Genomic DNA, 27057 nt, shown 5'->3' on the forward strand with positions numbered 1-27057 from the left:
ACAGTCTCACATGAGTGTCAAGTGTGCCAAAAAGTCCTAGAGGAAGTCTTCTCTCGCTGGGGTACCCCAACGGTGGACCTGTTTGCCACAGAATCCAACAAGACGTGCAGACAGTTTTGCTCAAGGCAATTCCCAGAAAACGGTGCGCTAGGGGATGCGTTTCTGGTGGACTGGTCCTTCCCTCTCCACTGCTACTGCCCTCTGATTGCTGTCATTCCTTGGGTTCTCAGGAGGATGAAGAGGTTCTGAGCATCCATGATCCTCATCGCACCGGAATGGCCGAGGAGGACCTAGTACTCGGACCTTCTGGATCCGGCCGTTTGCCCCCCAGATTAATCCATAGAAAGAACATTACAGTGATTTGGAGCCGAAAAGAAACTATTGACAATGGAAATAAAGTGGTTGTTATACACTTATGAACTTTAGTAAAGTATTTTGTTCAGTACCACACAAAAGGCTGTTTAGTTAAAACTTGCTTTGTCTACCTTATTTGAAAAAAGTGATCCAATTATATGAAAGTTGAACCTGATGGCCCCTCTGTCTTCTTTCAGCTATGCTGTTTAGAAAACAACATTTAGGACAATTAAGGTCAAGCAGCTCCAGCACTAACACTGCTGACGTGTACACTGTTTTGTACATGTGTTCCTGCTTCTGCCACCCTGCTCTTAGAAGCTTGTTAGAAACATTTCAAGTCCTTGATGTAAAATAGATTTATGCTGAAAGCATTTGAAGAAATGAACTAAGAGAAGCAATCTTGCTGGCAAGCAGCTCTCGCAGATATTGTTTTCTTGAAAATAAAAATGTGATGTCACTGGTGTTCAGATAAATGTGAGAGTATGTGGTTACCAGCAGTTCAATGTAGGACACTGAGAAGGAATGCACTCTGCTGTTTGTAGGGAGTTTGATGTAGGCATAAAATGTGTTTTTGTATATGGTTCCAATTTTCAGCCAGTCTCAGCTACTTTATCTATTTTAGTATAGTCATGTTTTCTGTATGAAAAAAGATATTGAGAGGAATTCTGTTCTAAACCCTGCATTCTGAGAAGCATTTGAGATTATACAATTCTGTTATTTTCATTTGTAAAATGCATATATTTTTTCATCCAACTTCAGGGAGATGAAAAAGAAGCCTCCTCCAAGGCCGACTGCCCCAAAACCTGCTCTGCAGAAGACCCCGTCCGATCTGGACCTGGAGAATGTTTCTGGCTTTGACATGTCTGATTTGCAGTACCTCAATTCCCTTATTCTTGCTGATTTGCCGGAAGAGCTCAAGAGCTTGCCACCCGAAACCCTGGCAGCACATCTTGCAAGATTGTCTGGAGATGGCCTGGGAGCCTTTCCCATGGATCAAATGTCTGCATATCGGGGAGTGAGACCTCTTGGCACCGAAGCTTTTGGTGGTGGCAGGACAGCAAGTGCCCCAATGTTGCCACCCATGCCTGGTCAGCAGGCTATGCCATTTAACCAAAGACATTTCAATAACACTGCTCCTGTGTCCGGTCATGGATCTCAGTATGCACCAGGAAGGTTGCCAAGTCCTTCCACAGGTGTCCCAGTTAGTTCTGTCCAAGGTCACATCCCTCGGTATATAGGTAGTGCACCGGGTATGCATCTGCAAAGAATGCAACCATCTGCACCTCACTCAGCAGTTGCATCCCACAGTACAGTACCACCCTCGTCTGGGCCACAGAATTATCCTCCAGGTGTGTTGATGAGAGGCAGTGCTCCGTCAAATGTTTCTTCCACTCATATACAGTCTAATTTTCATGGTACCCATTTATCACAGCAAAGTATCCATCCTCATATTGTGCCTACAGCCATCTCTGCTGCAACCCCTAATGTCCCACCATACAGTTTTGCCAACTCCAGTGTAGTTTACCGAATGGGACAGCAGGTTTCTTCCTCTGCTATTTTGCCAACGGGGCCACACTCTGGCATTCCTTTTGGACAGTCTTCCCAGTTTCCTGGTAGCAGAGACAACGAGGTCCCACAACACCCACACAGTGTCAGACCATCAACTACCACAGTGGATAGTATCCAGGCCCCTATTTCAAGCTACACAGCTCCTAGGAATGTTGGGGGGCATGAAAGGCCAATGCTTAATAACCAGCAGCCAGCAGTGCCCCATCATCATGGCCCTTATGTTGGCTCACAAGGACATTCAGCTGTGGGACAGTTTACTTATCCTCCTGGTGGTATCCAGCACTTCGTTCATCCACCTCAGCCACATTTCCAATCTGGGCAGGGCCCTCCTATGTTCCAGCCTCAAATGCAAGCACAAACCAATGTTGACATTCAAGTGAGACCTCAACAGTACCCCACACAACCCCAATTTCTTCCACAGCCAAGACCACCACTTCAATCCCAGCAGCAGCAACCAGCCATGTTTCAGCCTCAAATGCAGCCTCCCATGAGACCTCTAGCCCCAGCTCAAATGCATTCTCAAGCACATTTCCAGCCGCACCTCCAAGGTCAGTTTCAAGGCCAGCATGGCGTGATGACCCACATGCATTCACAGCCTCCTGGACCTGTCCAAATGAATCCCCAACTAGGCCCACATGTGTTTCAGCACCCTCATCCCCAAGACAAAGTACCCCAGCATGGGCTTCCACCCCATTCTGCAAGCATGAGTTTTCCTGGTGCGCTTCCCATAGTTTCCCAGCATCAAGCGCCGAACATTCCTGCCAGTTTGATGCAAACAACTCAACAGCTCCAGCCACATCCAGCGTCGACTGGGAACCAATCCCTGACAGCTGGATCATCTGCCCAAACTGTGTCAAGCATGCCTTTTTGTTCAGGGCCACCCAGCAGGCACACTGGTCCCCCTGGCCAGATGCCTCCAGGGTCTCAGATGCCAGTTGGAAGCCCGCAGACTGTATCATCTGGTCACTCTATTCCCCATCATGTCCCTTTGTCTCCTAGTCCTGCTATGAGTCAAATACAGGGTAGTGTAATTGCCCCTGGACCCCCTAGTATGCCTTCTCCAGTACCATCTCCACAGCCGTCCTTGACTATTCAGTCTCCAGCCATCATACCACCTTCTGTACCTGGTCCTGCTCCATTGCCACAGAGACCCCCTCCAAGTCTTACTCCTGGGGCTGTTCCTTTGTCCCAAGGCTCTACAGATGTCCTGTTTCATCATCAGAACTCATCCACTGATGATCTGTTGTCATCCAGTCCAGAAAGTCAACTTGGTGGGTCTAAAACTTCAGTCAGTCAACCTCTTTTGCAACCAACAAAAGCAGATTCCAAGGATGGCCAGAAACCTAAAGGCATACAGTTGATTGAAAAAGACCCCTATGAAAAACCAGAGCACATCATGAGGCTTCTGTCAGAGTTGGCACGCTTCAGGAACGTGGTGAGCTCCTTAGAGGAGGGACCTGTGTCTGGTTCATTGACTGCACTGGACTGTGTGTGGAAAGAGTTCCAAGATGCCCAAGAGAAAGAAGCCAGGCAGCTTTCCATTGCAATTGCCCGCTGCTACTCCATGAAAAACCGCCACCAGGACATCATGCCATATGACAAAAATCGCATAATCCTACAATCCGGCAAGGATGATTACATCAATGCCAGTAAAATTGAAGACCTCTCCTCTTACTGTCCCACAATCATTGCTACCCAGGCCCCATTGGTGGGGACGGCCTCAGACTTCTGGTTAATGATCCATGAACAAAAGGTCTCCTTAATTGTCATGCTGGTCTCTGAGCAGGAGCTGGAAAAGGTAGGGTAACTTAACTGCAAATTATGTGATATTGCTTGCATTACTGTCTGATCCTGATTACCTAAGCTTAATCTGACCCATCTCGTTCATTGTATTTTCAGAAGTATGCATTAGACTAACTTGTAGTTGAATTGTCAGTTCCGTGTTATGTTTGAGAGTTGTAATTGTTTGGCTAACTTATGACTGATCAGTGGAAGATTTTGGATAAATCTGAACTATGGGTGTTCTTTTGGGCAACCCTAAAACCCACTGTTTTTCAGCCTGCCATACACACCATTACAGAAGGGTAAAATACTTTATGCAAATCAGTCTTGCTCATTCCTGGGACCTCTACCCTACAGAGGAAAATCCAGCTGCTCTGTCCCCCAAATAATGTTGGGCACAGAGATGAAGTGCTAATTATTTTTTATTAGGGTTGCTGGTCCCAGAGTGCAGAACACAGCACTAACGGATTCTCCATTCCGGCCCCTTCTTTAAAACACCTAGTACAGAGTAATGGGGCAGTGGCTATCCTAGTGTTAAAATGGATTTTGAGAACCACTTCTACAGGAGGGTTCTGAGAGGCCAACCTATTACAGTGAACAGGGAAGAGACACTTCGATCTAACCACGCTGAATCAAGGTCGGTAGTATAGCATTTAAGGCTTACACTTCAGGAATTGCAGGGATTGTTTAATGGTACAATGACACACAAATCACTCAAAAATATCAAATTGGACTGTAAAGTTTAAATATACACTATTTATTGGGGGTGAATACACTCTAAGCAATGACAATAACTGGTAAGTATTATTACCACACTAGACGTATATATATTCACTATTGATGTTCTCACGGTATTACCCAAATTGGTAGTTTCAAATTGACCGTATGGTACAACTGGCCAAATTCGGCTAACACCATTTGGTCGTTTTGAAACAACCAATTTGGGTAATCACTACCAAACATGGGGAGCGGGTTAGTGATTGCCTTTGGGGGTAGCAGCTTCCGGAGGTCTGGAGGCTGAAGACCAAAAATAAAAAATGAAATGCAGACCCTTCAGTGTCAGATCTGACCTGTGTCGGAGGGACGGATCCAACGCTGCAGGGTAAAAACATACACATGCGGTAAAAAGGTAAGTAGCGGGTGGGTGGGTGTGGATGGGTGGTGTCTTTTAATTAGGGCTGTTTTGTCCGCCGCAAAATTGGCTTTGAGGCCGAGGCCGCGAACAACTGTGCCACGGCCCAAATGTATACATTTGTTCTCACTAGTCAACATCACACTCTACTTTTAATACAGTTGGAGATTATTCAATTAAGAATCATGGGAAAACTGAGTAGTAAAGCAATAAATGCAAAGGATGGTACCCTATTTCCAACATGATGTCTCCTGGGTACACTCGGCTGTGAATCAGGAGGGTCTCTCCCAAACTGCACGTTGTCCCCGCCTCGTCCTTGGCGGCACTCGTGAACTGCTAATGCCCCCTTATGCTGGACATCTCCCCTTTTTTTCCCCCTCTGCCCCATACCTCTCACTCAGCCACATCGCCTGTACTTTTCAAAAAAAGTAACCAAAAACCCTCTGTCGGACCTAGACTAATCTAGGATATGAGTAAGATATTCCATATCATATATGGCTGCGATCTTCGATACCCACTCCTTATCCACTGGCATTCGTGGGATTTTCCACCGTTAGAACTTTTGCACTTTTCTTAAAATAAAAATGTTAACTGTTTGTTAGGTTCTATCAGATAATTGTTTGGGTGTACTTTTATAGATTGTTGTATGTATGGTGAATGTCTGTGGACGAATGAAAGTGATTCATTGTCAATTGTATGAATTGTTTTTAATAATGAATTCCCTTGCAATGTGAATGTGTCCAGTGCTGATTAAATCATGATTAATTTGTGTATTTAAATAATGTATTGGGTTCAATAAAATTCCTTTTGATACTTTGTTTATAAATCAGTTTCCTCTGGTCTATTTTTCTGAGCATAGGTATTACTATGGGTAGCATCTGGAATAGGAACATGCATTTGGGAAGGACAACCATCTTTATACAGTTCAGGCGCTCCATCCAAGATAAGCCCGAGCTCGACAAGTGCTCTATGTCCCGTTTTATGGTAGACCAGAGAGGGAGGACTTTTCGCAAAGAGGTTGAACTGGGGGGACTCCAGCTCTTTAAGACAAGGTAGCAATACCCTTGAGATGGATGGGGATGCAGAAATTATTCAAACATCAATAATCTAAACGACTCAAGTAGTTGGCAAAAAGATAACTGTGGTAATATCAATTATCTAAAACAGGGAGTACAACAGACGTCTCAGCGCAGGTTCTCTCAATGCATCTTAAAAAAAAGCTTTCTTTTATAACAAGTTTTCGTCAGTGACGTCAACCTACATGTTTACTAAAGTCATCCTATGTGGCAAACTACAGAAACCTAGTGGCAATTGTGATAGGGTCTAAGGGAACATCTAAGTATACGTTCCATACTAGTCTGAGAAAGTAGGGAAAGTGATAGGTTTCTTAACATCAGGTGGGGCAACTAAGCCTTCCCCTTAAGCAGGTCACTATGAACGTCACTAAATACACAACGTCCCATTGATTACACAAACTATAGGGCCCTTAATCATGCGGCCCTCTACAATTGGTTGGCACTCTAACCTCTGTCAGTACTTTTCCACCTACGTTAGCAGCACGCAGGCTGGGCTTCCAGTTGCTGGTGAGCTAGTCTTAACGATAGCTTCCCACCAATTAGCATACTCATCTATCATCACCTCAGTGATCTGCTGTCAATTAGGACTTTGAACTTGTCCTTGGGAGTGTTCTTTGCTTTGGAGAATTCAAGGGAGTGAAGGCATGCTCTGCCTTCATGCGTAGGTGTGGTCATCGTGTTCGTCCAACTTCATCCTTCCACTTGACTGAAGACCACAAAATCGAGCTTCTGGTGCATTTAAAATACAATTTTCTACTACATCATGGTACAGGGCGCGCAGTGGGCAGTGACCACTGGCCCTCAGGCAACCGCCCTGCGGCAGTTGCTCACGAGGGGGGAAGACTGAAAAAAGTGGTATGGTGTGGAAAAAATTGAGGGCCTTGAACATAACCAACTTAACGCTGACATGGTGGAAATGCCATTAGACGCCAGGGTGACGGAGCTCGACCTCCGAGAAGAGGAGATGAGGCTCAAAATAGATGACTTAGAAAATAGGGAGAGACGAAAGAACATGAGTTTTGGGCCTGAAGGAATCGGACGAGGAAACCCCGCGTTAAGTTGAGGAGAAAGTGCTTGCGCTGATAGACCAGCTCATTCAATCGGAAGGAGGCAAGATGGGGCAGCTTGAGAGGGCGCACAGGGTGGGAAGACCATATGGAAATGGCCCTCAGTAAATACTGGCTAGATTCCTAAGCTACAAGGACAGACTGGAGGTTCTGGACAGAGCGAAGCAACTACGGGAGATGGAATTTGAGGGTTCCAAAGTTTCCATATACCAAGATCTCTCGAACCTCACGCTGGCGTGGCGAAGGGGTTGCAGGCCACTTGCATCTTGGCTGCCGGAGAAGCGATTCCGTTACAGATGGGGGTAACCCTTCTCGCTGGAATTTGAAGCGGAGGGAATTGAGTAAAGACTGACATCAGTGGAGGAGTCAGAACAGGCACTGAGGCATCTCACATCAGAAGATGGAACTCAGCTAGACCCTCCACGGGGCCCCTAGGCCCTGTCTACAGAAGGGGCACGAACCAGACCAGCACCGGGGCCACAGAGGAGGAGAGCCCAAATAGGCCGGAAGTTTGAGACTTAATGGGCCCTCACCTCGAAAGGCACTGTCATTGCAGGAACGACAGAAAAAGTGAAACGGCCCAGTGAAGAGGATGCACCGCCGTGATCCAGATCTTGATAACCGGGTAGCTGCTTGAAACAAACTGGAGAACTGCTGGAGGGAGGTACCTTCAATCTCCCTATAGTGGCCACCGGTGAGAGAGGGGGGCGTCTCCTGTACTTATGTTCACAACTTAAAGTTGGGTTATTATTTGTTGTTGCTTTTATGTAGAAAGTTGGGTGTGTTCTTTGGCTCCAGGCTGGTGGATATTAGACACCTCAGACACAGCTCCCGGAGGCAAGACAGTGTGGAGATCGAGGCTTTAGAAACGGGTCTAGAGGGAAAAGGGATGATGGGAAGTACATATGGTGGGGAAAGGTAATGCCGGTAAGGGTCTGAAGGTGGGCATACTTAACATGAAGGGGCTCAACTCCCCTACCAAGAGATCTCTGGTAGTAAGGGAATTTCAGAAGGCCTCTCTGGATGTGCTGTTCTTGGAGGAAACGCGATTGAGGCGGGGGGAGGGGCGGGAATTAATAGGAGGGGTTATAGGACAAGTCCACTGGGCATCGGGAGACATCAAAAAAGGTGGAGTGGGCATAATACTCCATAGGAACTGTCGAATACAGAACTGTGAAACTACGAAGCTGCTGGAGGTCAGACTGTTAATACTTGAGGGCACCTTAAATGGAGCCCAACTGTTGCTAGCAGTGGTGTATGCCCCGAATCCGGGACAAGAGCGATTCCTGGGTGAGGCGCTGGACAAAATACAGGAGCGGGTGGCTGACTTATGTTATTGGGGGAGACCTTAATTCTTGGGCAAATGAGACCTGGGACAGAAAGGTGGGGGGAGGATAGCAGAGACAAAGGGATGGACAAATGGAGCCACCTGGGATTGCCCGTGGATCGGAGAGGTCTGTTGGATGTATGGAGACTAAGGCACCCGAATGAAGAGGGTTATACCTTCTTTTCCATGCAACACAAAACATACACAAGGATCGACTACCTCCTAATAAATAGGGCTCAAGGTTCCAGGGTTATGGACAGTAGCATTAGGCCGGTGGGGTGGTCGGACCATGATATGGTAATTGCAACCCTGGAAGTGAAAGGGCTCCACAAGCCTCCGGGCTCGTGGAGATGTAACGACTCACTCTGAAATGAGCCCATTTTCTCTGACACATTGTCTAAAGAAATAAGTGAATATTTTGAGCGTAATGATACAGGGGAAGTTAGCGTGGAAACGGTTTGGGATGCTGGGAAAGCCACCTGGAGAGGTTTATTGATGAGAGAAGGTGCGAGGCGGAAGAGGGGGAGGGGGCTGGTGTATGAAAAACTACAGAAGGAAATAGTGGAGAGAGAAGAGAGGATGCATGCTGCAAAAGAAGAGATACTAGAGCTAAGGGAGCAGGTGATGGCCTAAAGAGCAGAGTTGACGGAATTGGGCATGGGGGAAACCACATGGAAGCTGCAGTACTTAAAACAGAAGTATTACGAGAAAGATGGTAAGGCAGTCTCACTGCTGGCTGCAAGTCTCGGGGCCCAGAGAGCGGAAACATGGGTGACAAAACTGGCGGATCTGGGGGAGGGGGCCAGCAGGATCTGAAGGTAGATGAGGAGGGCTTTGCCCAATACAAGATATTATACACCACCCAGGCACAGGGCATGGAAGAGGAAGTCGAGGAATGTCTAAGGAGGGTGCACACGACAAAATTCACACATCTGGAGATGGAGCATATAGACAACCCGATCACAGTAGAGGAGGTCCAAGAGGTGATGGCACGCCTCCCGAATGGAAAGGCCCCTGGGGAAGATGGCTACACCATAGGGTTTTATAAGAAATACGCAGGTGTTTTGGCGCAGCATATGGTAAAATTATTCAATCATATTCTGGACACTGGGAAAGCACATGCAACATTTAGTAAGGCCCTGATATCAGTTATCCCTAAATAAGAGACGGATCCGGTCCACTGCTCCTCGTACCGCCTAATCTCGCTCCCAAATGTAGACGAGAAAATCTTTACAAGGATCTTGGCCACGAGATTTGAAGAGAAACTTCCCTGCATAATACTCCCAGATCAAATGGGCTTCATAGCGAGCAGACGAGGCCCAGACGCAATTAGGAAGACACTGGATTTAATGGAGCATGTAGGGGGACCCGGGGGAACAAGCACTGTTAAGTCTGGATTCCGAAAAGGCCTTCGATAGGGTGGAGTGGGGCTTCCTCTTCGCAATATTGTGCAAATTAGGGGTGGGAGACAGGATGTGCAGGGCGATTAAAGCAGTCTACTCTGGGCCAACGGCTAGAGTGGTGGTTAATGGGATAAGATCTAGAGAGTTCAGCCTACAAAGAGGGACCAGACAAGGGTGCCCCCTCTTGCCCCTACTTTTTGCTATGGCAATGGAACCCCTAGGGGAAAGGATAAGGGAAGATGACTTGATAAAGGGGATTGAGGTGGGGGCACGAAAACGGAAAGTAAGCATGTATGCGGATGACATTCTCCTGTATTTATCGGACACGGGTAAATCAGTACAAAGGGTGTTTGAAATCTTGAGGGCGTACGGAAGGGTGTCAGGCTTCAAGGTAAATATTGCTAAGTCAACACTCCTACCCTTGAGACAGGAAACGGGAGAGCGGGTTACACAATGGTCAGATCTGGGGATCCCAGTGGAAAAAGAAAAGATACGATACCTAAGGGTGGTAATACCAAGGGAATTAGGAAAATTGTATGAATGCAATTTCCCCCCACTCATGCGCAAGTTTGCCAAAGACCTGGAGAAATGGTCAAAGTTGACGATCTCGTGGCTGGGCCGCCTGAACGCATTGAAAATGGTAATCCTCCCCCGAATGTTATATCTATATCAGGCTCTCCCAATAGAAATTCCGGGGATACACTTTGTAGACTTAAAGAGGAAAATGCTGCAGTTTCTGTGGCAGGGGAAGAAGCAGAGGGTCGCCTACAAACTCTTGACACAACCCAAAGAGAAAGGAGGGGTGGGGCTATCGGAGATGCAAACCTATTATAGGGTGGCTCAATTTCGAGCCTTGGTTCCTCACCTGCGAATGGATAAAGATAAACAGTGGTTGGCGATAGAGCATTTTCTTTTTCGTCCGGTCATGGTGGGGGAATGGCTTTGGGCCCCGCTTAGAGTGATACAGAGTCGAGTTCATGCACATACGAGACTGCGCCCGCTATGGAAGCTAGGAAAGGAAATGGAAGGGGTAACGACGCGGCCCACGCCATTGAGCCATATATGGGCTCCCCCTATACAGGATGGCATGCTGGAGCATAGCCGGTTCCAAGATTCCTTCGAAGCTGAGTTGGAGAGGGTTGGCCAGGTGATAAAGAAGGATACATTCATAGACATTGCGGAATTGGAAGTGGCCCTGAGGATAGGGAAAATCCCTGTTTTTAAGTATCTGCAACTGAAGGGAGCGCTGATGACTGGGAAATAGAAGAAAGAGCTCCAGAGGGAATTGACAGACTGAAGACATTAGGGGTCTCGTCTCAAGACTCTATCAATCGCTCCTGGATGCTATGGGGGAGGGGGGGGGACAGCTCTAAAATCAAGGTGGGACAGGGATCTGGGGAGGGAGATGGAGGTAGAGCTTTGGAAGAGTTTGTGCTTGAATGCCCATCGTACCTCAGTGGCAAGTCAATATAAACTACATGGTATCAAATTGTTGTACAGGTTGCAGTGGGATCCGGTTAGACTGGGGAAAATGTTACCGGGGTCTGACCCCCATTGCTGGCGGCAATGTGGCCCAACAGCCGACTACTGACATATGTGGTGGGGATGTGAGAAGGTGCAACGATTTTGGAAGGAGGTGTCGGGGTGGATAAAAGGGCTTGGAGGGAATAGAAAGCAGCATGAACCCCATACTGGTCCTATTTGGGATGGAAACATCGGAGAAGGAATGGGTAAGGCTCTCACATATGCCGCACTATCTCCTGCTAGCAGCAAGGGCATACCTGGCGGGAGGGTGGAAAAGGGAAAGACTCCCCAGTGAAAAGGAATGGGCAGCCAAGGCATTAGACCTGTACAGGATGGAGGAGCTCACAAGGCAAATACATAACCGAACCCCGACCATAGCTATGGAATGAGCACCCTTCTTGGCGAAATATAACCTTGAAAACCCACTGGTGATAGAGAGGGGAAGAGAATCACAGGAGTAATGGGAATGAAGCAGGGGGAAGTGCAGCTGACCCACATGAGATGGGGGAATGGGACAATGAACATGGAGGGGTGGGAATGCTAGAGGCAATGAAAGTGGCTCCACTGAGACCCAGACAGTACAGTGAACATTCACAAGGACAAGAACTCGTGACCCAGAGCGATCAAAAAAGGCGACCGCGCTGGAGCACCCAGAGAACATTTGGGGTTAGGGTGGTGGGCGGGGGGGTTCGAATAGTTTGTTGGGGACAGGGTGAAAATGTTCCAAACATTTTTGGTGCTGCATAATGTGGCGGGATTCGCCAGAGGTTGGCATGGAGTTGTAAATGTAGATACACCAATAAAAATTTAATTTGAAAGAAAAAAGACTATTTTCGAATGAACATCTGACGTTTTCCTTGTTTTTGTCCATGTCTTCTGAACAGGAGTTTCGTTCTTTCACACGATTTGTATCCAATGTCTGCTCACCCCAGCCTGATATTGCCTTGGCTTCCTGGCCTCATCCAGCCTCGTCTTTCTGAGATTCACTTTGCAATTCACTTATTTTTAACTGGGACACAGTGGAAAAGAGGCCTTCCTTTTTTAGTCTTGCTCTGCTGTAGTACATAGTGGAAACTTCCCATCTTTACTCACTCCAATATATGTATATGTTGGCGCATTCCGCAATCTATTCACTATCAAGCTAGCCTCAAGAATATGTTGTCTGCTTGTGCTTCTTTGCATATGTACACATGAAAAATGACTTGATATCTTCATTAGTTCTATAGCATAAGTTTCTTCATATTGTTCCCAAGATGTCACTTATCTTTGATACTTTTGTGATGCCTTGTAGAATATCTTCATTCTCTAATCTCTTGTAACACTCACCTGGTATCCACGGGAACTCACTCAGCCTGTTTGGACCTCCTACGACCTCAAACCATTCCCTGGAATCTGTTTGACTGGAGACTAGGCCTGAAACACAGGATGGCCAAGGTTTAACTCTCTATTGTCTCCATTTGCTTGACCCCCTCTTCCCTGGGGATCAAACCTTCCCCTTTGTCCACTCCTCACCTTGTTTTCTTGTGTAGTACGCTCTCCGTCCTGCCTTCGGTGCAGGGGTGCGTCGACTGATTTGCGCGCGATGCTACCTAGTTGCTTCACTGGCGTGGGCCCGACAGACTGGGCTTGCTGTAACTTCAGCTCGACCGGTAAGTAGAATGAGTCTTGTGAACTGTTCTTTTGACTCTTGTCTCTTCTAATGTGTCTTTCCTTCCTTAGGTGCTGGAGGGGGGTCGGAGATGGTGTCGTGCTGCTGAGATGAGCCGAGCACTAACGGTGAGTGAGAGCGCGATGCTGCCCGCTCTTCCTTGTATTAACCGACGTTCGTCTCTGTGTCTCTTTCAGGTGCCGCAATATCCCCGCGTGGTTGCCAGTTGAGAGAATGAGGTGCGGTGAGTACGCGCAATGTGCGCTGCCTCCTAATGCTTTCCGTGCTAACCTGGAATGTCTTTTCCCCTTGCAGGTCGATGGGGTGCTCAGGAGCTGAAGTTACCCCGAGCGGCTTAAGTTCAGGTAAGCGTTTGACTCTTCTTACAATTTTTGCATAAGCTAAGATATGCAGATTGCTTACTAATGTCTTTTCTTCTGTTCGTTTATCCTTCCCTCGGATGCGGCGTGCCGAAATGGAGATGACACCGCCGTAGCTGCGCACAGGATTGGAGGAGCGATGGATGGAAGCTGGATGCTCTTCAAGGTAAGTTTATTATTAATGTATCCATGCAGGTGTGCTGGATGCAGAGGAAAGGAGAAGGCCTTCAGGAGACCGATCCGAGCACGGTGATTGTCACGCTGCAGGTGCAGAGAAACGCAAAGCGTGTTTCTCGGCCCAGGCGTGATTTAAATAGCCTTCAGGTATCCCTGGGTTTCCCCTCCCCTCCTACCCCTACCCTTGCCCCCTCTCCTTTCCCCCCCACCCTCTCTCCTTCCCCTCTGACCTCAATTTGGTAACAAATACTACTTAAGGGCAATGACACCAGATCACCCCCCTCTTCCCTTCCCCTGTCCCCCCTCCCTCCCCCTACCCTTCCCCTGCCCCCCCTCCATCCCCCTACCTCAAATCTTACACCGTAACTCCCTTCACCTACCCCCTCCTCTACCCTCCCCACACCCCCTTGTAAATAGTTCTACTTATTGTTCTAATGACCTGTTCATGTTTGTAAATACGCTTCTCTCACTTTTATACCTGTTATATTGTAAAGCGCTTTGACTTAAAGCGCTATATAAATTCAATAAACAAAAACAAAACAAAACCACACCCAAAAGGCTAGACTGCATATTCAGTTCAGGGAACTGGATCATGTGGGGGCATCCATCTTGCCCAGAATGCATTACAAGCCAATGCCAAGTGAATCTTAGGGCTGTGTGTGAGCCAGGCGCCAGGTCTGACTCCAAGTGGGTCTCTGGGAGGATGGAGAGGCCCTTAGGGGCCATATAGGTGATCGTGGCCTGGCTCCAGCCTGATATCTCAGAGGGCTGGAGGCAGGAATCATGACATCTCTGCATCTCTTCTATGTACGTCAGCTCGGCTCTGTGCGACGTCACCATTCTTCTTGCCCATTAATTTGCTCTGCTTCTTCCGGGATGTCATTCAAATGGCCATCATACTGTCTCGTATGCAGGTATGGTTTTCTTAGTGGGAACCTTGCTTCCAGGATTCTCTTTGGAATCGGTATTTTCACTGGTACCGCACGTGTCTCACACTCTGGTTCCCAACATATAAGCAATATGAGCGAGGTGGTTGAGGTGGGGGTACTTGGCTCCTTATCTACAAGGTCTTCGAAGCACTGTGACTTGAACCCCAAGTTAATGGAAAGCATCCGCTTGTACCTTAAATGGGAGCCCTGCAATGTATTTCGTTTCCATCTCCAGCAGGTTTCCCGCCATGAATGCTACTGACTTTCCCAAATTGATTTTGAACCCTGCTAGCCTCCCGTATCGTTCCAGACTTCCCAGCAGCGGGTGGGACTGAGCAAGATGGTTTAGCAATGTAGAGCAGGGCGTCATCCGCAGAGAGACTTAACTTATAGTCCACCCGCCCCTGTGATTCCTCTTATGTATGTATGTTTATTTATAGCGCGCGCCAGACCCGAAGGTATCCGGGCGCGTGCACAAGAATACTTTAAGCTTACAAGTTACAGTTACACATTCCAAGTAGATGCAGGATACATTGACAGCAGGATAATGATTACCCAAAAAGTGTGTACACAGGGTTATATACAGAGTTATATACACAGGTATTTGTACACAGAGATGTACACACAGTATACATTGAAAGTCAAAAAGCAGGGTGGAGTAGGCAGGGGGAAGCGCATGTAAGTATGCGTTCAACTACAGATGAACAGATGGGTAAGATGAAGGTAGTCCTGGTGTCGGTCACTTACAGGTCGTTTTCTTCGAGCCATTTAATACAGTTACGTCTGAAGTGTGGATAGGATTGGTCAGACCTTAAAGAGGTTGGGATGGAGTTCCACAACTGGGCTGCTTTGACCGGGAAGCTGTTGCCTCCGGCAGTGCTCAGTTTAAATGGAGGCACAACTAGCTGGTTGGTATATGCTTCTCTGGTGGGTCTATTGGAAGTTCTTCTTTTGAACCTTTCTGTTGGGTATTTGGGGGCTAAATCATTAATACTTTTGAATGTTAGTGATACTGTTTTAAGTTTAATTTTGTTCGCTGTAGAGAGACAATTAGATTGTCTTCTAACGTCTGAGATATGCTCTCTTCTTGGGATCCCTAAAGCGGCTCTGAGTGCTTTGTTCTGCAAGGTTTGGATTTTTTGCAGCGTGTGTTTATCCGACCCTATGTATAGTGCGTTACAACAGTCCAATTTGGATTATACCAGAGCTCTTGATAAGGTGAGGCAGCTGGTAGTGGACAGAAATGGTTTTGCTGGGTTAATCAGCTTACAGGTGTATGCGGTACTAGAGACCATCGCACTCACCTGCTTTGTTAGAGAGAGGCAAGAGTCGAGGTAAAAACCTAATGTTTTTACCTCTTTTGCTACTTTAATGGTCTTGCCATCTATAACAAATGATGAATAGTCATCGTTCAGTTTTTTTGATATTTTGTGTATTCCCCAGTATGAGTTCCGTTTTGTCATTATTCAGGCATAGACCATGACGGGCCATCCATGCCTGAATGATGAGGTATATCTTATTAACCAAGGCCAAATCCAGTTCATAATCCCCCGAAGGTGGGATGAGAATCTGAGGGTTATCTGCATAGTTAATGTAGGTGACACCCAGAAGGTCTAGATCATCAAACAGGGGCTTCGTGAAAATGTTATACATGGTAGGAGAGCCGCAGGAGCCCTGGGGAACGCCACATGCGATAGGTACTGGGTCAGCCGCTGCAGAGGTAGAGAAAACCCTCATAGTTCTGCCACTTAAGAACGACTTGATCCACGCAATGGCATGTGTGGAGAAGTGGGCTGCAGATTCCAGGTGGGTACAGAGCACATCATGATCTACCAAGTCAAAAGCCGCTGAGAGATCCAGTAGGAGGAGTAGGGCTGTTTTTCCAAGGTCTCTCAGCTCATTGACCTGGGTTTTGAGATCAATGAGCGCGGTTTCTGTACCGTGCTGAGGCCTGAAGCCTGATTGTCTGGTACCCAATAGTTGATGCAGCTCCAAGTATTTTTGGATCTGTAAGTAAGCCACTCTGTCTAGTATTTTTAACAGAAATGGTACCGTTGTAATTGGCCTATAGTTAGTCGGATGGACGGGTTCAAAGTTTGCTTTTTAAGTAGGGGGGAGGACCCATGATTGTTTGAGGTTGTCTGGTATCGTGCCTGGTGCAAAGGAAGCATTAATGAGTTTAGAAATAAATGGGGATAGGTCTCTAGCCGCATCTTTTATCAGTTGGGCTGGGCATATGTCGCCTCGTCAGTTGGAGGGTTTGAGCTAGAGTATTATCTTTTCAATCTCTAAGATAGTTACTTTGGTGAAGTTGAATTTTTGTTCTGGTTTGGTAGAAGTAGGTAGTTTACCTCTTTGATTGGTTGAAGGAGGAATATTTTGTTTCTTTTTCTCAATTTTAGTTTGGAGTGTAGCTATTTCGTCGTTTGGCGCTTTTTGGATTTTGGAGCACCACGTTTTATTTTTGTCGCAGTTGTCTGGGGCAGGGATGGGGTTTTCCAGTTCCTTTAGTATAATGAATAGCTCTTTAGTTCCAGATTTAGCCTGCAGTATTCTGTTGTTAAAGTCCTCTTTTTTAGCTCTCCTTATTTCATTTTTGTAAATCTCAGAGGGGTTGATGAGAGCTGCTTTGTTAGTCTGAGATCGTTAGTCGCCAGGCGGATTCACATTTGCGTTTTTCAATCCTCAGGGATTTGAGGTGAGGGGTGAACCAGGTGTTTAAGTGTGCTCTGGGCTTACTTTTTCTCATTTTCAAAGGGGCGATAGTGTCCAAGGCTATGGCCATGGTTGAGTTGAATTCATTCACTAGAGCTGAAGGGTTTAGAGATTCAGGTAGGGCGTTTAGAGTAGAGAGGATAAGTGGTAGCAGTTTGTCCGTGGTTATGTTTTTTTTATTTCTTGTTGGTAAGGGGGGGGGGAGCCAATATATTTTCCTTAGGTTGGGTAATGTTTTCATTTATGAGGAAGGTTATTAGCGCATGATCTGTCCAGATTTGTGGGCTGACATCGGTAATAGTTACATTACAGTTGTGGTTGGCTACCCAGTCGAGTGTTCGACCTTTTTCGTAATTCTTTGGGTAAATCCTAATTCTGTGATGGCATTGACGATATTGGTCGCTTGTAAGTCTTTATGGTCGTTGAAATCTAAGTTCAGTTCTCCCAGAAGAATGGATTGTGATGAGTTTTTTTAGGTTATTTGAGAGGATCGTAGAGCTGTCCTCAAAAGTTCCAATCGGACCTGGTGGCCTATAGATGAGGTGTATATTGATGGATTGAGAGGATGATAAGAGTTTAGCGGTTAAGGATTCGCAGGATTTGGTGTTTGAAGGCGTTTCTATTTTTATGGTGAGATCATTTTTAGCGATGATGGCTAAGCCGCCTCCTGTCCTCTCTGAGAATGTTGTAATTAGGGGGCAGGGCAAGCATCAGAGCGGGTCCTGCTGCTTGGTGAAGCCAAGTTTCCGTTATGGCTAGGAGATCATAGTCACCTATTTGGATGAGATCGGCAATTTCGGTGGCATGTGCTATTAATGACCTAGCATTCATAAGGGCACCCTTCAGAGGGGTGTTTGCTTTAGGTGTGGCTGGGGTGACACGGCTTTTCTTTTTGGTTGTCCTATTGCTTAGTTTGCAGTCAGTGTTAATAGGAATGTTAAAGTGGGAATCTCTTTTGGTGGGGGAGGTGTTTAGTTTGGTGGCATTGAGTTGGGAGTCTCTTCTATTACTAGGTTTGGTGACTAGCCTGGCTAGAGGTTCATAGATTTTAGGTAATCTTGATCGTAATTTGGCATTTCTGCTTAAAGTGTCACAGGGAATGTTTGTTAGGGAAAGGTAGGGGATGGGTAACTTTATAGGCTGAGGGTCAGTGCCTGGGGTGATGGTCGGTAGGCGCTCATCAGAATTCGATGTTACATCCTCCTCCTGCAGTCCAAAAAAACCAAAGATTGTTCCGCCTCTCCCGATTCTCGATATCCTCAACCTTGAGGCGCAACTCTTCCTCGCGCCTCTCCATTTCCATGAAGTGCGCCGCCATTTGCGTCTCAAGAAGTCCATTGGAGGCGTGATTGTCCTCTACTACATCCATTCTGTCCTTGAGAGTGTCCACCTTGGCCGAAAGGTTTGCCAGCTTTGCACCCATGTCCGTCCTCATCCCTCTGATCTCTTCCAAGATAGTTTGTATGTTGCTCCTGATAGAGCCCAGTTCAGCTGGGGCTGGTGGAGGTCCTGTGATCCCAGCGGCCTCCGCCATCGCTTCCTTATTTTCATAGTGAAATTGTGCCAGGGCCCCCCGCCAACTCATAAATGTCCAGATCACTTCCTCCCGTGCCCCAGAGGGGTGGCTAGGGATCTGCAGGCTTTACTCTGACTTTTGATCACCTTAACTCACTGGCATCCATTCAGGTAGCCCCGGGGTGGTCAGTTACAGTTCAGGTCGGCAGTGTCGCAGCCCCTCCGGCACGAGGTGCTGGGCTCTTCACTGGAGTCTCCCCTCAAGTCGGCTCCTGTCCGCCAGGTCCATATGCCTCAGGGGGGGCCCCCCTCTCAGCGCCCATGTCTCTCTAAAGGTAGTCCTCCTTGCAGGCTCCTGTAGACCGCCCACAGGGTGTAGACTGCATCAGCCAAGCAGAGTCTTCCGGGGCCAGACCAGACTCCACCACCACAGGGCTCCTGCCCCGTGCCCCGTTTCTTCCTCCGAACAGTGGGACTCCAAGGGGTGGGGGGGGAGACTTACTGTGTGCCTGACTGCCTCATCTCAACTCACGTCTGCTGTTGTTTCCCGCTCTGAGGACCCAGCGGGGGACCACTCCAGGGTCTCGGAGTCCTGAAGGCTACCTCAAGTAGTCCTGCTGGCTGCAATCTCCACATACGAACCCAACCCCCGTCCCCCCCCTGTCCGGGGCTCGGGGCTGTCCAAACCTTTTTGGCCCCAGTGCTCTGGCTCCTATGGTTGGGGCCACAAGCTGAGGACCTGCAGAGTGCCAAGGCGAAACTTGGAATGGTGGCCGATGCACAGCAGAGCCTCTGGTCAGCCCACAGGATGGTCCTTGTCACTTCCTGAAGGCTCCACAGGGCAGGATTGGCGTACAAGGATTGTATTGTAAAACACAGATGTCATTGGTGTGTGCACAAATGCCTCACTTATGAGCTCACTGCTAGAGGGAAATGGAGGCTCAAATCTCATTCCCTCTCCTGCCACATTTGCACCTTTTGATGAATCTTCTTAGAGAAAACAACAAAATGGCATAATTTCTATAACCTCTACGACATCTCCTTCATATAATACAAGTATCGTAATGACCAGGCTCCTCCTGGCATCTCTGTCCAATATTCTTATTATCCATTCTGGTAAGAATTTGGTTTATTTTGTGAATCTTTATGGATTATACATCATGTGTATTTTGCCAAAGATACAGAATCTTAATCCTCCTAGCAGTGGGTGTACTCTCAGCCTCTGCAAAACCAATACCTACATTTCCTGCAACATACCAAATGTAAGGCGTTGATCACCAATTCAACACACTGAAGCTTTTCTAATAGATTCCTAGAACCATCTCACAGCACAGTCACTGTGCTGTTACTTTTTTGCCACTAGGGGGTGAAGCATGGCTCCACTCAATGCCTCTACATGCACCACGACAGACGGGACGTTGGGGCCAGTGTATACCGAGATGGCACTGGTTTCATTTTGCTGCTTTCCTCCAGTAGACTTCTATGGGACACTTTTTTTTTTTTTTTTTTTAACTTGTTTATGTATAGTTCAACACACAGGATAACAGAGCATTAACGATGCTTCCATCTCACAGGGCATATCAGACCATAGTGTCCCGTCCCCCACCCCCAAATTCCCGGAAGGCAGTGATACGTGTCTCAATCGGCCTGGGCAGGCGGCGAGTCCTCCCCTACCGTGTGGAGGGCTCTCGTAATCAAGCGTGGTTTGAAGGACAGAGCCGAGTAGTTCTGGTCATAGTCCAGGACCGGGGCCCAAATGTCGGTAAATCGGTAGAGCAGACCCGCTTTGGCTGCCGTGACTTTTTCTGCTATCAATATGTCCCATAATTTAAGCCACCATAGGGTCATCAGTGGTCCGTCCGCGGACTTCCAGGTGCGGGCCACCGTGATTTTGGCGGCCAACAGAAGTTGGTATATCAGCGCCGCCCTCCTCCCCGTTCTCGGGTATACGCCCAGGAGTGGGATTCCCAGGAGGACCTGCTCGGGCATCAAGGGGATTACGACCTGGGTGATGTCCCGAATGGTGGCCAGACACTGGGTCCAAAATTCCTTCACTCTAGGGCAAGACCACCACATGTGGAAGTAGGAGCCTGGGTTGCCGCAGAGGCACCAGCAGTGGGGGTCCAAGGTGCTCTGAAAGTGGTGGAGGCATAGGGGAGGGTAATACCAACGCAACAGGAGTTTGTGGGCGCATTCCCGGTTGGTGACGCAGAGGGATGCCGTGCGTGTTCTGGTCCAGACATCCACCCATGTGTGGTCCTCAATCGCATTGCCCAGGTCTGCTTCCCAGTGGCCCATATAGGAGGGCCTGACACCAAGGGGGTCTTCCAGCAATAGTTGTAGAGGGCCGAGATCTTTCCCCGGGCTGGCAGGTCCTTCATTGTGAGCTCCAGCGGGGCCAGGGCCTTGTTGCGGCTGCCCGGGTCTGGGGGTGGGAGCACCAGTGCCTCAGTTGAGCATAGGTAAATCTGTCTGCCTCTGTTAGCTGGTAGGTTGTTTTACAGCGTTCGAAGGTGAGGGGGAACCCCCTTCAAAGAGTTGCCCCAGAGTTTCGAGGCCTCCCGCCACCCAGTTCCTAAAATTCCGTGGGTGGGCCCCCGGGGCGAAGGCGGGGTTGAGGAAAATCGGGGAGGATGCGCTGAAGCCTCCTGGGATGTCTCCCCATTTGCGGGCCCACTCCCATGCCTTTATCAATTGCTTCGTGGCGGTCAGCACATCTGGCCAGGTGCAGCGTAGCGCGGTATGAATGAACGGGAGGAAGCGGAGAGGGAGGCGGGATTGTTCAATATCTACCCATTTCGGGTGTCCAGAGGCGAGGTCCCATGCTTGGAAGTGGGCCAGTTGCGCTGCGATATAGTATTTTCAAAGATCCGGCAACCCGAGTCCCCCCAATCTCGTGCTGGCCATCAACGTTCTCCGAGGGATCCGTGGTTTCTTGCCCTTCCAGATGAAGCCACTGATTTTCCTTTGAAGTTGTTGGAAAGGGGGGAGGGGAATTGCGGTTGGGAGGGCAGCGCACATATAGAGAAAGCGAGGAAGGAGATTCATTTTGCTCATCGTTATGCGCCCCAGCAGTGAGATCTCTTGAGTTTGCCAGCGGGCTAGGTCCTTTTCCAATTCTGCAAAAAGTGGGGGGAAGTTAACCTGGTAGACCTTCGTTGGGTCGGCGAGAATCTGGACCGCTAGGTATGGGATCACTTGGGTGCTCCATTGGAACGTGCTGTGGCTCTCCAGGGCTTCCCTTTCGCCCGGGGGCAGGCCCACTCCGAGTGCAATCGATTTGTGGAAATTGATAGCAAAACCTGAGACTCTCCCGAAGGCCCGGAATTCAGCCAGGGCCACCCTCATGGAGTTTCTGATGTTTGTGATGGTCAGCAGTACATCGTCCGCATAGAGAGCAATTTTGTGGTGGGTCATGCCGATCCTCAGGCCAGGTATCAGGGGATCCCGGCGAACTCGCTGGGCCAGCGGCTCCATGGCCAAAGCGAAAAGCAGGGGGGATAGCGGACACCCCTGTCGTGTTCCACATGTGAGAGGGAACGGGTCCGACAGGCGGCCATTGACTCTTAATCGGGTCCTCGGGGCCTGGTAGTTCGCCAGAGCCATCCTCATAAAAGTAGGTCCAAAGCCGAAGTCCGCTAGAGCGAGAGACGGATAGGGCCAGTCCACCTTATCGAAGGCCTTAGTGACGTCTAGCGCGATCAAGGCTAGCTGGTGGGAGTCCTTAGTGGCGATTTCAATCAAGTCTAGTGCCCTGCAAATGTTGTCCTTCATTGATCTGTGGAAGATAAACCCCGTCTGATCCGGGTCTATTATGCTTGGGAGAACAGGAGCAAGGCAGTTGGCCAGGACCTTGGAGTAAATGTTGGCGTCCAAGTTCAACAGGGAGATGGGCCTGTACGAGCTATTCTGTTGGGGGTCCTTTGCAGGCTTGAGAACTAACACCGTGATGGACTCCTGCATTGATGGGGTGACTGTGCCAGAGGCCACAAACGAGTTGAATAGGCGGGTAAGAGGAGCCACCAGTTGAGGGCGGAAGAGTTTACAAAAGTGTGTGGAGAACCCATCCGGGCCAGGGGCCCTCGGCTTTAGACTCTTAATGGCCTCCTCCACTTCCTCATTGGTGATGGGTGTCTCTAGTTCCTCTCTCGCCTCTGGTTTCAAAAGCGGTAGCAACGCCTCCTGAATGTAGGAGTGCTGCACATCTGGGTCCCGCGGGACAGCCGTCATTATTTCTGATTGGTGGGCGACCGCCAGCCGTAGTTTTTCGCCCTCCGTGTGGTGAACCTTCCCTTGTGCGTCGCGGAGACCCAGGATGAAGTTTCTGCTCTTTTCCTTGGCCAGCTTGCTGACCAGTAGTTTATTAGCTTTATTGTTATGAGCGTAGTACCACTGTTTGGTTCTGGTCACCAGATTAGCTGTAGCATCGGCGCAATGCGCCTCAAGTCTTTTCCTTGCCATTTGTAGGACCCTATAGGACTTCGGGGACAAGCCCTTACGTTTATGGGTGGCTTCGGCCTCATGAACCTCAGCTTCCAAAGTGGCACGAGTTGCCCTCATCTGTTTGTGGTATGCGGCTCCTTGGGCGATCAGCTCTCCTCTAAGCACCGCCTTCATGGCGTCCCAGGTATTAGCCGGGGAGGTGTCCTCGTCGGGGTTTTCCGCAAAGAAGTTTCTGATGGTTCTGGCGATCGTGTCTCTCGTCGCCATGTTCCCCAAGATAGGGTCGTACAAGGCCCATTGGCGGCGGGGAGGGGGATCCGGGTTGTGCGCCTGCAGGGTCAGCGAGACCAGAGCGTGGTCTGAGAGGATCCGGGAGCCAATTGTGACATTGTCCGTAAAGGTCAGTATCTTGAGGGGAAACCAGTAATAAGTCGATTCTGGAGAAGGTACGGTGGACGTACGAATAGAAGGTAGTCTTTCTCCTCCGGTGATAGCACTCTCCAGGAGTCAACGACGTTCAGGGTGCGGAATAAGCGGAGCAGGGCTGTTGCCAAGTTCAGGTCCCTGGCCGCTGGGGGGTGAGATCTATCCCTGAGGGGGTCTGGGACCCCATTGAAGTCACCGCCGACCACCACTTGCCCTTCCATAAATGGAAGAAGGGAGTCCTCAAAGTCCTGATAGAATCCCACCTGGTGCTCATTCGGGCATAGGCCGAGACTAGGATGTAAAGTTGGCCAAGGACAGAGCACTTAACCGCCATAAAGCGGCCCTCAGGGCAACTCAGCGAGTCCAGGATCTGGGGCCGTAAGTCCTTAGCGAAAAAGAATAGCGGTGCCTCCCTTCTTGGTTCTATTGGAGGCTAGGAATTGGAGAGGATAGAGTCTACTTCGTAAGCGAGAGAAGTCTGCTGGGAGTAGGTGTGTTTCTTGTAAGAAAGCAATTGAGGTCCCCTCATTGTGCAGTCTTTGGAGGATGGATTTCCTCTTTGGGGGAGAATTCAGGCCTCTGACATTTAAGGTGGTGAAATTTAATTTTAGGTGTGGGGGCTGGTGCTCCAAGTCCAATTTCTGCACGGGGGGGGGAATGGGAACGGATTAGGTCGGCCATAGCTGCGAGGAATACGCTGCATTGGGGTCTCCTGTGGCTGAGGGTTTTTTAGAAATGGTCTCCAACGGGAGATGAGAACTTCCAACGGCGCCCTCCAATGGGATGGCCAAACTGTGACCGGGGGGGGGCGATTTTGATCAGTCGGTGGCTCTCCCGGCCACTCCGGATGTCACAAAGTGACATCTCCAACATAGTTGAGTCTCGCCAGGGGTAAAAAAGGTGACATCCACCCTGGAGGAGGGTATGGACCGCATTGGGTCCGGGGCGAGCTTGCGGGTATTCTGGTGGTTCCTGCGCTATGTGTGCTTCGGAGCTACCAGCCCCTGTTATCTAGGTTTACGGTTTCTCTGTACCCTTGACCACGGAGTCCGCCTTGGCTTGGGCGAGGCAGCGTCCTGTCCAGAGCTTGTCTGGCTTGAAGAGTGCAGTTCTGTAGTCCCAGGGGAGTCCATGCGGAGGATGGATGCTGCATCGTCCAGGTGACTAATGGTGCGGGGAGTGCCCCTATACAAAAACTGTAGTGCCGTGGGGAACAACCAGCGATAGCGGATCTGTTGGTCTCGCAGGAAGAGCGAGAGAGGGCGCTGCAGCCTGCGCTTCTGAAGGGTTAAGGGGGAGAGATCCTGGAAAATCTGTAATGGGGAGCCCTGGAAGGAGAGTTCATACTTTGAGCGGCCTATTGCTGAGATGGCCTCCTTGGTAGTGTAGAAGTGCACTCTTGTGATGACGTCCGGAGGGGGATCCGTATCCGATCCTCGGCGGGGGCGCAACCGATGAGTGCGGTCAAGCAGGAGCAGCGTCTCATGCAGGTCTGGCAGCAGGGATTGCAAAAAGAGGCTTATGTATCCGGGAAGCTCCTTATCAGTGATTGCGGAGGGAGGTTATTGTGCCGCGAGCGGTTCTCCAAATCCTCCTGTTTAAACTGGAGGATTTCGGTTCTGGCCATTAGTGCCAGGATGGAGCGCTGGACCTCCGTCAATGCATTAGTGATCCGTAGCCAGCTCCTCTGACTCCCCCAACCTATGTTCAATGTTGCTGACTCGTTGTTCTGTTTGCTCCAGTTTGGTCGTTAGTTCGGCCATGCAGGACCTGAATTCCGACTTGATGTCGGTCATGAAAGCCTGGAGGTCTTCTTTAGTTGCGAGCGACCTTTTATCTTTGGTGGATTTCTGGGGGGTGAGTTTGGGGGGGTCAGTCTTCTTCCCCCTCTCCGGGGGCCAGCAGCATGGTGGAGATGTCACCAGATTTAGTGGTTTTTAAAGCTTTAGACATGGCTCCAAGGTGAAGGACCGTTTCAGGGGGCTCGGCAACTGCGCACCAGGACTCCAGGCACCGGCCAGAGGGTCCAGGTATAGCAAGGGCTAGAGAGGTGGAGTGGGCCGGGGCGCCCCAGGAGGCCGTGCAGATAATCAATGGTCAAATCCCCTCAATAGTGGACAAATACCTTGGTGGCACTGCTCCCAGAGGCCGGGTGATTGCAGGTCCGCAGGTCTCCTTCCATGGATTAGGCCGGGCTGCAGGGCTCGTAGGTCCGCTCCCTCCGGCTGTAGGAACGGGGGTGGGCAGGGGCGCCCCAGGAAGTCAGTGGCGTAGCTTAGACTGCAGGAGAAGGGGTGCAGCTCCTCTGGGCCACAGAGAAGCAAACGCCAAGCCGCACCGCTGGAGGGAGGCAGCGGGCGAGGGCCGGAAGATGGAGCCGGCGGCTCAGGCCCCGCAGGCAGGCTCGTGCGTGCGGAGGACCGCCGCTCCACCCCCGGGCCAAAAGTCCTAGGCCAGCCGGAGTTGAAGGGAGGGGCCGCTCAGCTAGGCAGCGCCTGCATCGGCGTACCTCCGGTTGAAGATGGAGGGGGTCCGGTCTCCGACGTCGGGCCCTGGTGGGCTAGATGCGGCCAACGAGCCCTGGGGGGAGGGGCACACAGGAGCAGTCGCCATCTTGGGGGATCATCATGCCGGTGCCGGAGAGGCACCCTCGCCGTGTTTCGGCAAGCCCGGGCCCGTTAAGCGCCCAGAGTGCGGACAGCGATGCAGGGGAAGCTTCCGCAGCACATCTCGGGTCGTGCGGGTGAGTGGCATGGCAGGAACCGGAGGAATTGTGTTAATGGCCGCAGACCCGTGCGGTGGCCATCAATGGAGCTGCCACATCACTGGCGCTCCAGGCCACGCCCGACACTTTTTTTTTTTTGTATGTGCTTATTTTAAACTCTGTACTGACCTTTCAGATGTATGTGAAGACTTCTGCTTGTCTTCCCTTGCCTACTTGCTCATTCATCTGACTAGTCCCCAAGAGTATCAGTACTGAGATACCATGTCTCTCTTTAGGAGTTCTTGTGTTGTCAGAATTGCAGACATCACCTTACAGTGAAGAGTGGTAGGATACTTCCGTCGAAAAAGGTGAAAGCGCCAACAAGACTGCCGAAAATGTCAACTGAATCCTCTGATCTGGTGGATCAGCAGACTTCCCCGCATCCGCAGCAGCGTCTTGCGATTGGGCACTTTAAAAATAAGGGTGCTACTTCTAAATCGGGTTTACACGCCGAAACATGGTCATCCACGCTCCAGCGCCTCCCAAGGCCATGGTATGCCTGAAACCTACTCCTAAGCCTCCTAGCCATCCCACAGGCAAAAAATCTACCGCTAGGCCCTCTGATGCTGCCATAGATCTATTGATGACTCATTGACTCACACCGATTCGGCGGAGATTGAAGATAGTATCACGAGGATTACTTCGGCGGTTGGGCTGACGACTAAGATACCGTCAAAACGCATGAAGCGTGCGAAGGATGCATGGACCGCCTAGAAAGGATTGTCTCGCGTTCTGAGAAGCCTTCCCCTAAGATCTCGTGAGGACCGTATTTTAGGATCAGCTTCACGTTTACAGGAAAATCTTGAATCTCAGCCTTCGGCTTCTG

The 27057-nt window shown here is 49.5% G+C and overlaps 1 protein-coding gene across 2 annotated transcripts in view; it reads left to right on the top strand.

Annotated features, from left to right (window-relative positions):
- The window catches only part of PTPN23 (protein tyrosine phosphatase non-receptor type 23), a 1404706-nt gene that overhangs the window by 1084952 nt on the left and 292697 nt on the right, over positions 1–27057 (top strand). For both annotated transcript variants that reach the window (XM_069645828.1, XM_069645827.1), the window contains exon 20: positions 1114–3721. In XM_069645828.1, the coding sequence (XP_069501929.1) occupies positions 1114–3721 (2608 nt within the window). The remainder of the gene's footprint in view (positions 1–1113; positions 3722–27057) is intronic.

The sequence above is a fragment of the Ambystoma mexicanum genome, chromosome 2p (assembly GCF_040938575.1).
Source record: "Ambystoma mexicanum isolate Mex_15411 chromosome 2p, UKY_AmexF1_1, whole genome shotgun sequence".
Lineage (NCBI taxonomy): Eukaryota > Metazoa > Chordata > Amphibia > Caudata > Ambystomatidae > Ambystoma > Ambystoma mexicanum.